Source organism: Cyrtonyx montezumae, unplaced genomic scaffold (genome assembly GCF_038088225.1).
Source record: "Cyrtonyx montezumae isolate F1298 unplaced genomic scaffold, pur_monq_1.0 scaffold_15, whole genome shotgun sequence".
Taxonomy (NCBI): domain Eukaryota; kingdom Metazoa; phylum Chordata; class Aves; order Galliformes; family Odontophoridae; genus Cyrtonyx; species Cyrtonyx montezumae.
The window spans coordinates 8,798,885-8,814,398 of record NW_027071881.1 but is presented as its reverse complement, the minus strand read 5'-3'; the positions used below and the strand labels follow the sequence as shown (position 1 = coordinate 8,814,398).

Here is a 15,514-nt window from a genome sequence, read left to right as displayed (position 1 = left end):
CTAATTCTGCAGCTAATTAGAGACACACTTGTAAATGAAGTTGTTTGTCTGAAAGTTGGAATTCTTCGCTATTGTGGGGTTTGGGGGTGGGGGGGATTAAGAGGAGCCCCCCCATGCTGCCCCGCCACGCACACCCCGTTCCCATGCACACCTGGTGCTGTGTGGAGGTACCCGGGCTGGCTGTGATGGCACTCATTAACTCATCCACCAATAAAGCCTGAAAATAATAAAATAAATCTCGCCGGCCGTTAATTGGCATCATTAGGAAAGCCTGACGATGGTGGATAATACCTGTCACCCCCCCCGACCCACACACACTGCCACTGTGACACTGCCTGCACCAGCAACCAGTGCTGAGCTCCCCAGCAAGGGCAGCAGGCCTGGGGGGCCGTGCAGGTGGTGGGGGCTGCGGGCAGAGGAGCCTGCCTGAACACTGATAAGTCAATTCAAAAGCGTGCTTAGCACGGCTTCCACTCTTATCTCTTCAAATAATACCAACGAGAAGTTATCACACTTAAAGTGTTCCACATTACCCTTTTAACACCGCATCCAGCTCTCAAAAAAAAAAAAAAAAAAGACAAAAAAAACCCACCCCACCAACCCCTAAAAGGACACAGGAGTCAGAGCCCCTCCCAGCACTGCAGCCCCTCCTGCTCTGCCACCACGAGCAGCGGGACAGCGTTCCAGCCACACAAAGTTTGGAAGCAGCTCATTTACTCCCCTTGATGCCTTTCAGGATTTGGGGTTATTAAACCATGGGATTTTAATGATGCCAGATGACTGCTCGGGAAATAAACGCAGGTAACTGTGAATGGGAGGGGAAACCACTCCGGTGGGGGGGGGGGGGGTCTTAGTGGGCTTAAGTGGGCTTAGCTGGAACTCCCCACATTCAGAAAACAGCAACACAGCAATGTCACACAAGTGTAGGAAGGGCTCCTCTCCCAAAGGAGATCTCTGTACCTGGGAATGCCCGACGCTGCACGGACTGCTGGCGGTGGCACGAGGCAGAGCAGCACCCACATCCTCCTGCCCACTTCCAGACCTGGCTGCCACGTGCTCCCCACAGCTCTGCAGCTCCTCCTGTGCTGGGCAGACTGCTCAGTACCTGGTGTAATGTGCCGGGAAGCTATTTACTGGAAGCAGGTAACTAGAAAGGAGACTTAAAGCTGTAACGAAGAGGTGCAGAAGGATTAATTAACATCAGATCTGCAGACAGCTCTGGGGACACGCGATGCAGATACAAAGTCTCACTGCTGCTGCCCAGTGCTGCGCTGAGCTCTCGCCCAGGCCCTGCAGACAGCCATCCCATCCCACCCCACGCCCATCCCATGGCTCAGACAAACCTGGCTGTCCCCTGCAGGGCTGAGCTGCCCACAGCAGTGCCTTCGTGGGGCCACGCATCGAGTCTGCTGCATAAGGAAGGGAAATTCAGAGATTAAATGCACAAAAACATCATCTGATTTAACTGCATGCTTCTAATTAGCTGCATCTAGTTATGCCTCATACTTACCGTAAGGCCACACGTTTAGATGTACTGCAAAGCCATGAACTGACTGCAGATCTGAAGGAGTGCAGGTGGGTGGCAGGTGCTCCAGCTGCACAGCCCCAGCCCCATCCCACAGCAGAATCATTTTGGGCACCAATGCTCTGCCCTGCTGCAAACTTCCAGCTGCTCTGCACGAGCTCTGCTGGAGCCTGGGCAGCCCTGTGCAAAGTGACACTGCAGGTAAGTGCATCTGATGGTGGGCCCAAGAGAGGCCACAGCTGCAGGTGCCGTTTCTGCACGGACCAAACCCAGACACCCCATGTACAAAGGTTTAATTAAACACCACCAAACACGAAACAAAGACAGTGCAGTTCACGTGGTCACAAGCAATGGCCGTCTCATTACACATACATGTGCACATGTTATTCACACAAGATGACCTCTGTTTCAGACTGATCACAGCAGGTTGGTAAAGCCCCCTTAAGGAGGGGGCTTTGGCCACAGAAACCCCACAAACCCCGAGCCATCCCCTCTGGGCAGCTCTGCGTTAGTGCTGGCATCTTTCAGAAGTGTGTCACAGTGCTAGTGAAGACGAGAGCGCTCACAGCCACGCTCAGCAGAAATAATTAAGCATCCAGGATCGATGCTGGACTGAAAAATGCACCGCTGTGTTCTAATTGCAGCAGTGTCCCCAGATGTGCCCACCTCGAGTGGGCCGATGGCTGTGGCTGCAGTGAGGCTGTTCTGAGGCTGGAATGGGAGCTGGGGCTGCTGCAGGGAAAGCCCCCACTCTCTGCTTTAAGGCCACGTTTGATGATGTAAACTCCATTTAAATCCTCTTGACCCAGTGAGAATAAGGTCACGCAGCCCAGATCCGCAGCCAGGAACAGAACTCGCTTCAAAAACAAAAGAACAAAAAATATGTAGTTTAAAAACTTCAGAATCCCACCAATGTCCAAAACAAAAATCCCTGAGGGTGCCATGGGGGCTCCCCTCCCCTGGCACTGCGGTTCGCTGTGCTGAGCAGGCTGCAAAGCTGGGGCGGGGGGGTTGAGAAGCGCGTGGGGCAGAACCGTGGCTGCAGGGGTCCTGGGCTGAGGCTCTTAATGGCGCTCGGGGTCTTCAGTCCGCGCCGCTTTTCCGAACAGCGAACGATAGAGCTCAGTCCTGGGGAGAGGAGGCAGAGGGGGAGGTGTCACTGCCACGCAACGAAGCACTGACTGTAATTATGAAACTGTTCAGCGATCTTTGTTGATAAACACAAGCAAAGGGGGGAACTCGCCCAAGGCCAACCATGCCCGTACAGAAGCACGGGACTCCCTCCCCCTCCATGCTTTGCAGTGCCATCCCAGGACCCCACTGCTCTCTGTGCTGCCCCTCGCCCCCCAGCGCAGTGTTCAACCCAAGTGGAGCAGTCCGGGTGGGCACACAGCACAGGCAGACACCCAGCAGCAAAACCAGAGCCCCTTCAATCTGAGACAGAATGAACATTTTACCCTGCTAAAAAAAAAAACCCACCTTCCTCCCTTCCCCCTCCTCCCACCATCCAGGCTGCCCTTCTTCCACAGCATCTCCCCTCAGCAGGATTTAACCATGCAGAGAGTAAAACTCATCAATCCTCCAGGTTTAACCTTGTCTCTGTTTCAATTCACCAGGGTAAGTGTGGATTTTTAATACTTTCAGCCCCCTTAAGGCTATGCGTAATGAACCCGGATTTTGGTTAAAAAACATCAAATTTCTCTCCTCCACCCACGTATATGAACCATCAGCTTTGAGCCACTGAGTTGAGACCACCCAGCCCAGCACAAGGCTGCTGCCTTCGGACGGAGGGAAGGTGACTTTAGCACAAAGGGGCACTGATGCTAACGATGTGCTGAGGAATAACCTATGCTGAGTAATTAACAGCACTTACAGCTCAGGTAGAGTGCGGAGGAAGCAGGTCGATACAGGGGTCTTCCTTGAATTAAAATTTAACTTACCCTTTATTGCAACCTACAAAAGCAAGTAATGAGCACTAACATTTTTATTTCTTTTAAACTGTCATTTAGGCTGTAGAGGGGATAATTACCTATTTCCACTGTAGTAAGGTTTTATCACCCTTAGTGAGGCATTTTCTAATTTAATATTTTTACTGTATTATCATAAAACCTGTTTCTGGAAAGAAAAAAAAAAAAAAAAGAGATCCCGAACCACACGGCCATTTGCCATAAAACATGTGTGTGAGTACGGGGGCTTTAATTATTTGGGCACTGCTCAACTGCTGGACCCATCAACACACGAAGGGGAAAACAAAGACATCCCCACGCATGGGCAGCAGCCAACGCCGCACTGCTCTGTCATTACATCCACACCATTTCCTTCTCTAAAACAAAATACAGTTCTGCTTGCTGCTAGAAGAGCAAAATTAAGGGGAAAAAACCATTCCAGAGTGCTATTAATACAGCACTGCCACGTGAGTCACTGCTGTGCTGCTTCTAGGAAAACACCCCCAACAAATTTCTGTGCCTTTTCCCAGGTACCTTTTCCTTCCTCTCCTCTTCCAGGATAAAAAAAAAAAAGAAGATAATTTAGAAGATGCCCCAAGCAGTACTGAAATAAGTACAACCACCCCATTGCTAGAGACATCCTCCACTGGGAACGAGGCGTTTTTTAATTCACAAAAACCAGTGGAAGATACAGCATGAACACCCCTGAAGAAACAGAGGATGAAAAGCACATGCCTGATGAGCACAGAAGGCTGCCAGCGTTTGCTTGGGAAGTTTCCCACCTGTATCCTAAGAAATCTTTTGTCCACCAGTAGGAAATTCAGATTACTGGGTGCCAAGCAAGCACAGCAGGAACCCAGGAAGGTAAAACAAGCTGGAGCCCTTCCTTTCCCAGTTCCTGGTCCAAAGCGTTACCCAAAATCAGCACATGGCATATGGGACTTGGCTTTGCTTTCACACACTAGCGTGTGTTTCCCACTCCAGCGTTTCCACAGTGACAAATCCATGTTGAAAGCAGCCCCATGACACCATGACCATCCCATAATGATGGCAGCCCCATGACACCATGACCATCCCACGCTGATGGCAGACCTGCAAGGTGATGACATGCCCACGTCGATGGCAGCCCCATAACAGGAGGACAGTCCTGCCAGGCAGTGGCAGCCCCTGGAGGTGGCAGCAGCCCCACGAGATGGCACTCTCCCTCTCACTTGCCAGCGCCCAACAGCAGCACACACAACTCTGGCCATAAATTCTGCAGCAGACAGCTCTCATCGCCGTGCCCGGCGCTTGAAGGAGATTCAGAAAGGTCTGCTGCTATTCCCTCTTGCTCAGGCAGGTCAGGATTGGGTCCCTCAAGTCTGTGCAAATGCTTTTAGCCCCATGGCTTTAAATTACGAGAGGTGACATGTGACCTCTGGTTTGTCTCATGAGACCAGGCACCAGGATTTATAATATTTCAGAAAGCTGGTTCTTGCCCTAAACAAAGGGACTCTGCACGCTGCGAGGCCGGGACGTGACGGGCGGATGGCCAGGCCGCCTCTCCAGGAACCTCCCAGCCTTCACCCTGCTCACCTGGGCTCACCACCCTCCCTTTAAGCCAGCACACGGCCTCTTCTCCAGCCTCACATGTGACAGAATCAGCACGAGCAGCAAAGGCACCTCTCATCCTGATTTCAGTCCCAACAGCATTCACGGTTCCAGGAGCGGCTGGAGGAGCAGCAAAACACGGGGAGGTTCAGAAACCTCCAGCACGCTCTGCTGGCAAGTTTCTGAGCAGCTTTAATTTCCCCATGAAATTCATCCAACGCTGCCTTCCTGGTCCCTGTTTAGGATGGGTATTTGAGCAGAGCAGGCACCGTGACGCTGCCCGTGGAAGCGCTCCGCGTACCCCACACGGAGGAGCCGTTCTTTGTGTACCTTAACATCCCATATTCCTAGGATGATTTCCCTCTTTCACAGCTTGACTGTTTTATAACAGATTTGATGCAGGAGAAGACAAATTGTCTCACAAAGGAAGGACGACAAATCATCCTGCAGCTCTTAACAGGTTATTTTTTTTCCCCTTAAAAAGGAAATTTCCATAACAGAGGCGTCTGTCTTCTTACTGGGGATGTCAAACATCAAATGCTGGGACACAATGATTTCAGCCCACTGGCACTCGCTGGGGTCACGTACACCACTACCACTGGCCTCAAAACATACAAGACCTCCTTCCTCAAACATCAGCCCTTCCAACCACTGCAGCCTAAGGCCGCATGGGGCACCTAACGACACCGACATGAGCTGACTTCCTAAGGCCGAGGCAACAGCTATGGGGTAAAAACCCACTGAACAAACACTACACAGAATGTCACGCTCTGGGGACTGCCCTTGATGTCAGCGCTCCTCCCTTTGTTTCACACAACAAAGCTGGTGCAAACCTGGACTAACATCCCTCCAGGCTGTGCCTATCTGAACCCAGAAGGGTCCTTCTCCCATTGGCAGTCGCTGCTGTTGGTGCCATGCAGCACAGGAGCTGTGGTTGTTCCAGGAAGAAGTGCTTTGCTTGCTTGCAGGGGCTTCTCTTGTGATGAACGGGGCTGGATTGACAATCTCAGTGCCCAAATTCCTCCATTAATCTAGTCCCATGGTGTTCTAATACCCACAGCACAAAGTGAGCTACGCTAAAGGCTGATAGCACCAACTTTTTTTTTTTATTATATTTTTCTTACGTTAAAATCTTATGTGACACAAGTAAATTAATCTTTTAATACCAGGATTTCCTACCACGTACCCCCTTCTGCCTGCTCTAAGACGCACTGCGACAAAGCAACCGTGCTAAGTCCGAAAGTGAGAATGCTGCCTGGGAACACACGAACGTCCAGGCTGAATCCAAGGGAGAAGCTCTAATCCACAGCTCGCTGGCAGCTGGATGAGCTGTGCCTTCACTCTGCTCCCCAGCAGGCACCAGCCTGCCTGCAATAAAGCAGCCAAGAGCAGAGTGGGCTGGGTGCTCTCCTGCCAAGCAGGGGCACACAGCCAGAGCCTGAAGCCCCTGCAGCCCCTACAAGCAGGGATGCGTAACTTCTGCCACGCAAAGAGGTTATCTCGTGGTGTGTGATCAGCTCTGCCTGAAAGCAGTGACCCGTTGGATAAGGGGTGACAACTGTGCTGCTGAGAAGCCTGAGAAGGGCAGAGCAACGCCCGCCTGCTGCTGGACAGCACTGCCCGGTTTGATGCAGTCCCAGTACAGCCATCTTCCTCCCAGGTGCTCATCACCAAAGCCAAGGCCTCATCCGTCACGAAGAAGCACCTGCTGAGGTGAGACCGGACCCGTCCCAAAGCTGCCACCTCACCTCTCACCTTCAGCCAGCACTGCCTTCCAGCCTGCACTGAGAACACATCTCTTTTGTCCTGCCTGCCTCCACTGCAGCACGGCCTCCCCTCGCCTCGTCCCTGCACCGGTGCCATCTTTAATGATGATGTATGGGTGTCCTTTTCCTCAGCGGTGCTGTGGGAGGGGGGGGTCAAACATGTGACACCGCCAGCATGTGTATCAACAGCAAATTATAAACCGTGTCAATCCAAGTTAATGCAAAGCTGTAATCCTCTTTAACAAGAGATCAAATCAGTGCCATGAGTTATGTTCATTCTGTAATCTGATAAGAAATAGAGTGAGCCTCTAATAAAAGAGTAATGAGAGCCCTTAATGATGCTGTTAAAAGGTAGCGCCAGTTAAAATATTGCTGTTGTTCCAGCTGATTAGATCACTGTTGCATATTTGCACAATCTTGTTTTACCTGTCAGAATAACCTGAGTTGCCTCCGGAGATAAAGGCCCGTGGACCAAACATCTGTATCCTTAGAGAACGTCCCTCCCACAAGTTACCCATCCTCCAGAGGTGAAGTGACGAGGACAGTCCTCAAACACAGCAGTAATCTGATGTTGGACCTCTCTCCAGAATGCCCACGATCTGTCTCTGTTCCACACACGCACAGCCCCGAAGATCTATATATCAAAGCTGACAGAGGGACAGAACACCAGCAAGATCCACTCACGCCTTCCTGGGAGCGCAGACCTTACCTGACCTACAGCCAGGCTGGCTGGAGGATCTGCCTCTGCAGATGTGAAAATACACTCATTTGGCCACGGAACTGCATCCCTTTACTGGGAATCTCTAGGCACGGGCTGTTGTTTCCTGTGCCACCTTTCCCAGAGTATAAAATAGGGAAGATGGGCACCTCACCAGCTCTGTTGTACGTGCTGGTGTCAAAGGATGAACCCTCGGTTGAGGAGATAGGAAAAGCACATTTCAAGGGAAGCCCAAGAGGTGGCACCTGCACGGGGCCACCCTCAAGCTCAGGAGAATCACAAACAGACCTAACCCTGAATATGAACCCTGACATAACCCGGAGAGCTCCTGCCTGAGCCCACGAACCTCCTCCAGACAACCACTGCAGTGCACTCAGCTCAAGCTTCTGCCTTCAGCCTCCTAGTCACAGGGCAGCCCCATTTACATAGCAATGACCTTGGACCGATTAGGAAAACCTCGGCCCAAGAGTACTATAAATGTATTTAAGTCTATAAACACATACCCCAAGATAATCATAAAAATCACTTCCCAGTGTGTGTTTTAAAATACTACCAAAGAGGGGTTAAAACAGAGGAGGGCTCGAGGCCACCAGTGTCCCACACATTACAACATAATATATGTGAGCACAAGGTTAAACAGCCATGCCCATGCGTAGGGTGCACGAAAAACTGGCAAGTGGAAGATTAATTGCCTGCATGAATGCTATTATTCCAACCAGCAGCAAGAAGAAGAAAGAACGTGGCAGTGACGTTGACAAAGGCGGTATTACAGTTGGATGTTTCTTTTCACAAATTCAGGCTGTAAAACAATTCTGGAGTGGGCGCCCATCCCTTTCCCCATGCAGTGCTCAGGCTGTCACACGTTTGCCTTTTGCTTCCCCTCCCAGTGATAAACCTGATGTGCCAGACCCCCCCTGGCTGCCCCCAGCCACACCAGCAACACACAGGAACCTTCAGGTGAGCTCTCACAATCCCTGGCATAATTTTAAGGTCTCTCTGCACAGACAAAAATGGCTGTAAGATGGTAAGATGGAACCAGGTGGTGTGAACCATTTAAATAGACACAAAGTGGGCATTACAGTGCCACAGAGACCTGGACAACTCCCTTCTGCTATCACCCCAAAGGAGCTGTACCCAGGGAGTGAGGACTTGGCAGAGCCCAAGGAGAAGCAGAGCCTGAACACCACTCAGCCTCTGCCCACCCACATCTGCACATAATTATTTACCAGCACTTTCCTACCTGACACTGTGGCCACTGGTAGAACTTAAGGAGGAAGGCAGCCCTATTTCTACTCTTTTTTTATACACAGCTCACTGATACTTCTCTACAGAGCACGCTGTTGTTCTGATGCGTATTTACTTTGGGGTCATGTCTTTTAAGTGCCTGAGCAGGAAAAAAACAGCTCAGAGCACCATCACATCACCACCAAGTGTATGCTGCATTTTCAATATAGTAATTCACACATGCAAACAATAAAATTACCTTCCTCTGTCACTAAAGAAAGGTGTTAACATTACCGCTTCCCTCTCACGTGTACACACCATGCCATCCATCCCTGGTGACCCACGAGGCCGTGAGCAGAACCTGCCCAGCCTGAGGCTCCCACTGCCCTGTCCCACCCAGGGTTTGCTTGACAGCCCAACCCTGGCAGAAGGAGACACAGATGCAGGCGTGATGTGGCCCTCAGGCCCACTTCTGGTGTGCAAACATCACTGACAGCTTTGCTGTGCACGGCTAAAGCGGCACCAAGAGATAAGCGACTAAAACATTAACAGAAAGTGCAGCAGGCCTCCAAAGCCACTAATAAACTTAATGTAAGAAATAAGTTCCTGCAGTCAGACAATAAGCAGCAGCAGCTGCTGCCACCAAAGAGCCCGTAAAGCATGCACGCACCGCAATCGCCGCCCCGAGCCGAGAAAACCCCCAGGAGACCTTTTCATTCAGTAAACCAAATGTCAAACACTGTGTCCCTACCACAACGATAACGGTGTCGACACAGCACCACACAGACAGCATCCTATCAGCTCTGATGGCTTCTGAGGGTCAGCCGGACCCCTGGCGGCGTGGGGCAGGCTGCAGGCACCTGGGGGGGCGTGGGGAGGCAGGCTGATGAGGATGGCAGCCAGCTGACTCGTAGCTGAGGCCCAAGAAGCCCATGGAGCCAAACAGTGCCAGCAGCACAGCTGTTTGATGCACTGCCATTTGCATGCTGGAGAATTTTGGCTCGCAGAATGTGATTTCTGCACAACGTTTGGGACACAAGTGAGCACAGAAGACTGCAAAGGAGGAGGCAGTGTCACCCCTGGGGACAGCCACACTGCCATCACCCCTGGGTTATGAGGATCGGTGTGCATTAGTTTTTCTCACCTCCCTCAGTTGCACACACCACACAAGCTGAGCTCTCCCTGGATCTGGGACAGAGCAGCAGTCTGCATGCCTGCCTGCAGGGCACTGCAATAGGTACTGTATGCAATTAAGGACAAACACCCTAAGCACTTGAGGACAAAATAGCACAGGTCTTGTTATGCACAGAAAACATTTCAGTGGCAGAAGGGCTCTCATCCTGTGGAATATCCCAAAAGGCAACAGAAATTACATTTCCCGAAGTGACAACTGACATTTCTCACCCACAGATGTTCCACGACACAGGGGAAAGGTGATGCTTGAGCCTTCTACATCCATTCACTGAAAAATTACACCAGCTCCCTCCCATAGAAAGCCCACATGTAAAAGGTTCAGTTAAAAGTAATAACAACACATAAGAACTATGCATAAATACATAGAAAACTGTCCAGCAATGATGTACAAAACTTAACTTCTCTAATCGTTAGCAAATGAAAACATTACTGCCTTATAACCAAATATTTCACTCTTCAACTAGCAATAAACACAAGCAACGTTCAGGTCTTGTCTGAACCTTGACAGAACTATCCCACTTCTGAACTCAGAAACACATACTGAACAGAATTCAGAATAGTTGCTGCTACTATCAAAAGACAAATTCTTTGTAAATTTCAGTTATATCTGAAGATGTTGGATGACTTATTTTAGCAACAGTCCATTAATTCCACAAAACTGAAAGAATTCAAAATCCAAATCACTTTAAAGCAGGAGTAAAAATGTAGGTACTGAGATTTATGAAAATTTCTTGTTCGGTGTCACAGTAATTGCAGAGTGAAAGCTCAGCCAGACTGCCTGGACAGATGTGACCAAGACACCCAGGCTATGATGCCAGTGACAAATGGTTAACTGATAAGAAGAAATGGAGAGGGCGACAGACTGAAGAACAGGTCAATATCACGCTGTCATGAAGCCATTTGAGAAACATAATTAATCTATTACTCACCTGGCATCATCATTCATCGTACAGTGGTCAATAGGTGCCATGAAGCTCACCAGCTTGCTATGGACATGATACCTAAACAGGGCAGGAAAAAGCAGGCAGCACATGAGTAACTACTAATGAAAGGGAGAAGTTGCTGTTTGAACAGAAACGTAGCAGTCCCTGCAAAGGAAGGGCTGGCTCTCCTGGTGGCTGCTATCTAATGAGTTACTACTTAGAGTTGGCAATTCCCCCTCCCTCCCCTCCTCCTCCTTTCTTATAAAATGGACAGAAAAATAATCAGATGATACAGGGAACTGAATGGATGACTAACAAGCAAATCCTTTGTTCAGCACAGCTAGAAAGAGGACACAGAGCATCCGTTAATTGCGTGCGGGTACCTAATCAGACTCCCAGACAGACAGCCCTGAAAAGGCAGACAGAGAAACAAGAACTCTTGTTCTCTTCAGCTGGTGTCTTAATCGCCTCCTGGAGTTCGTGCCCAACGTCCACTGCAGGCAGCAGAAGCTCCAGAGCATCAGACATTCCCAAGCACCCATAGGCTATCACATTTTCCTTGTTTTGGTAGTTGGGGACCCAAAGGATATCAAAATCCCGCTCTCCCAGCAATATCCATAAGCTGGAGACTTTTACCTCGAGCAACTCTGAAGTGCAGAATGTAAAAAGAGGCAAAGAAGAAGACAGAAAAAACCTACCCAAAGAACAGAAGGGGCAGGTCTGATACAGTGCTACATCTGATCCACCCCAATATTTCTGCCAGCTGTAATGCACCTACAGACACAGGATTCCCCTCCTGCTTTCTGTCCGGGGCTAGGACCTTGCTGTGGCTTTTCATGACTTACACTCAAGGATCTGACATATACAATTTAACAGACAAACTCTAAGTAAGAACGTGCCTTCAAACCCCTGTGTGTAGTGCAGGAGATTGCAAACCAGTGGCTTCTGGTGGACCCCACCATGCCTCCCCAGCTCGGAAATGTCTTACCTGAGTTGCTGCTATTTTTAGAGCTTGACAAATAGCAGGCAAAAGGATTCACAAGCATTTGCCCACCATCACCTTTCTCTCTGTCACCTCTGCACTCCCTTCGGTTTGCTTATGCAGGAACATTCCCTCGAGGGGATTTTTTAGCTTACAAGGATATTTCAGAATGCCTCTTCAGGCACAGCACACATTCACCCTTGCACAAGGGTTTCTCTGGGAACAGAAGGAGCTGTGCAGACCTAATAAGGTGTGATCAGATGGGGGAACAGACACAGCATCACGTGCTAGTGCTGCAACAGACAATGGGTCAACAGCCCGAACTGTGAAACAGTTCACTCACAGCCAAAAAGGAGGAATTACAGAGATGGATGAAACATAGTGTGTGATACTCTGCTCTCTAAGATCTCTCAGTCCTCTATGAAAAGAAATCTTAGTACCACTACCTCGATCTAAGAGAGAACAGATGCTAAGCAATGTGGGCAGAAGCAGTGTGGTCAGGGTGATACACAGTCTCTCAGTGGAAGAACCATTCATCTATTATCTCCATTTGGGCTCTGCTGGACTATTCTGAACAAGACATTGGAGCTTACCTACATGTTAATATTGATATTTTTCCTGAGGGGTCAGTGCAACTTTTATGTAGAGAAGACAAAAAGAAAAAAGGTACCTAAGAGGCAATGGACTTGGCAAGACAGCCCATCTCTCAGGAATGCTGAAGCACACAGATTGCACACAACGAGGCTCCCCCATTATTCCTAGAGGTTTACGAGTCTGACTCAGTTGTGTGATGCTGTCAGTAGTTTTGACTGAATCATGAATATATCCAATTATGCGTGATGCTGACAGAAAAGAATATTGATAGTCAATAATTACAGGCTTTTCAGGCCAACAAAGTAGCTCTTCCCTCTTTTAATAAATTATTTTATGACATCTATCTTAAAAATTGCTATGCCAGGCCTGACCCAGACTGACTCCACTGACTTTCTATCAGATGCCATCTAAACTCACGATTTATAGTTTACTCACAAAAGGATGGTTAATGTTGCGGATTTTTCAGGACGCAGCGCAGCTTTTCAGCATGCCTCCCTGCCACAAACACCTCCTCCACTACAAATCATCACACAGCCATGCTAAACTCAGGGAGACTAATGTATCTGCTCTGCAAAGGGGAAGAAAAAAGCAAGCAACTATCTTCTCCAGGCTGCTTTCCCTCTTCACCCTACTGCATGGACAGCTCTTCAACTGGAAACATAACTAGAGTTGTACTGACTGCCAGTGGGAAACAGGCACCTACCTCACTTGGGCATGCCTACAGATCTCCCCCTCGAGCTGCTCTCCTGCTAAATATATACTGCACCAGAAACTGCAACCCCAAATTGCTTAGGGGCATTTGAACAGCCCTCCCAGGTGTGTTCTGACACCAACAAACATTCTGGCTAAGTCCAATATGGGTAACACTCACAGGCTGCATCCATCCAACCCCTTACCCTAGGCTCCAAGAACATTAAGACTCCCCAGCAGAATCCCTGGGGCATGGTACCCTGCCCTGAAGAGGATGAGCAAGTGTGCCAAGGCACCCCAGAGCCCAACCCACCGCAGCCCAAATTTACTTGGCAGAACCAGAACTTTGGGATGCTTGAAGAATCTGTCACCCACCGGATCTTCCTGCCTTTGCTGGCTCTTCTGTCCACTTTCTTCTTTATTTTGCTTCGTAACTTCTGGATGGCCAGCCACTGTCTGAGGAATGTAAACGATCATGAGGTGGGGCTGAGTCCTCAAACAGAACGTCATCAAGTGGAGGAAGTTCTCAGCAGGGAAAAACTTCTCCAAGTTATAAATATATCTATATATTTTATGAAAATGAGCGTCATCTCACCTTGATTTATACAACGAAAACTCAACATCGGGGAAAAAAATCTTGCAAAATCCAATTACTGCAATCTTAATATAATCTTAATTACAGTAATCTATTTTATTGTAAAGTCAGATAAATGTACAATGTAATCACTACTTAAATGTAATTTTGTCTATATCGTGTTAAATTATAGTGAATAGCTTTTCACAGCATTTCAGACACACACAAAAATAAATCTGACACATTGTACTAAAATTTGGGTAGTATTTTACAACGATAAAAGTTATGTGACTTCCAAAATTTCACCTAGTGAATCTTCTCCCCCCTTCCCACACACGCACTCCTGTAGCTACTTTTCCAGCAGGGAGGACTGGAAGCTCAGGAGCAGTTCTGCATTTTGGGGCTGGGGAGATTGCTGGTGATGCTGCAGACAACTTCCAACTCACCTGCCCATGGCTACTTGATCGTTGGGGTCCAATGAACTGGTTTTACGCTCTATCAGTTCTCGAAGGAGCTAGAAGAAAGAGAACAGTCCTTTTCAAAAGCACAATAGAGATAAGTGAATGCAAGCAGGTTCACATGTTCTCAGAAAACCTTAGAAATGTGCTGCCCCAAGTTCCCAAGGGAGACAGCTGCCCTCACCGTGGGGCAGAATGAAGAGCTGAGCTTGTATTTCAGGGATCATTACTGTTTGTTGGGCTTTCAGGAGGATAAAAAACACCAGAGCTTTCACAGGCTGTACCGTACACAACTCTTACTGACAAGGGGCAGAACAGTGGAAGATGTGCAGTGAGATCTGTGCCCCACATACCCTCATAAAACAGAGCTCGAGCACTGCCCGGCACTCGTGCTCGCTCTGAGGAACAGAACAGCAGTGTAATTTTTACAGCCAAAGCAGGAATGTTCAAGGAGGTTTTTCTATTTCTTTTCATGTCCTGAGGGTTAGGTTTTGTCCTTTTCACTTCCTGCGAGCAAAGAACATTGTGAACAGCCTTTTTGGATACTTGACCAGGGCTGCGTGTTTATCACTCCTCACTGTAGATGCTGTACCTTGGGTATCAACCCACACAGTGAGGCAGAGAACAGAAACAAACCCTCTGAAACAGAGGGGCCCACATTTCACTGATGAAAGACCCAAACCAGAGCCAGCCCTGGGAATGAGAGCCCAGCCAACCCAACAAATGTGCTAGAGACGACAGAATGAGTGACACTTTTCTTCTCCATATTTTTGCTGAAGGAGGAGGGGTTGGAGCACAATGGTCCATCACAGCTGAGCAACAGACACAGAGGTAAAGGTGCTGCACGTGCTGGCACAGCTGTCAGTTGCCCAGAGCTGTACCTGGGCAACTCACCCACACCTGAAGCTCCTGATCAGGTAAGTACACCACAGGAATGAAGGTGCAGGGCATGCACCCCACAGAAAATGCCATCAAAGTAGTTATCATTTTATGACATTTTTTTAAATTTATTTCTAAACGAGTGACACACAAGCACCAGAGAACATTTCATTCCTGTCCACATCTTCCCCTACCTTCAAGGCATACATCATATTACAAAAAATAAAAAGGAAAAAAAATAAAAAGAACAATTCCAGCACAATTAAAAACCTGCCACTACTTCTTTTCTATTTGCTTATTTTTGGAGATTATTACTGCAGCAATTACATTTAAAAATTCCTGGAACTGAGGTCTCAGGTTTATTATCACTAGAAAACAGCAAGCTATTTCTCTGCCCCGTTTATCTGATTGATTCCCAACATCTTTCTGGCACACAATCTATCAGTTTATC

General features: G+C 48.6%; 1 protein-coding gene across 1 annotated transcript in view; it reads right to left on the bottom strand.

Annotated features, from left to right (window-relative positions):
* Nucleotides 1-2,583: 2,583 nt before the first annotated feature.
* The window catches only part of AATF (apoptosis antagonizing transcription factor), a 38,564-nt gene continuing 25,633 nt past the window's right edge, over nt 2,584-15,514 (bottom strand). Inside the window, exons 9-12 of the mRNA XM_065732102.1 lie at nt 14,173-14,240; nt 13,528-13,608; nt 10,893-10,964; nt 2,584-2,653 (exon numbers count right to left, since the gene is read on the bottom strand). Coding sequence (XP_065588174.1) covers nt 2,590-2,653; nt 10,893-10,964; nt 13,528-13,608; nt 14,173-14,240 — 285 coding nt within the window. The 3' untranslated portion in view covers nt 2,584-2,589. The remainder of the gene's footprint in view (nt 2,654-10,892; nt 10,965-13,527; nt 13,609-14,172; nt 14,241-15,514) is intronic.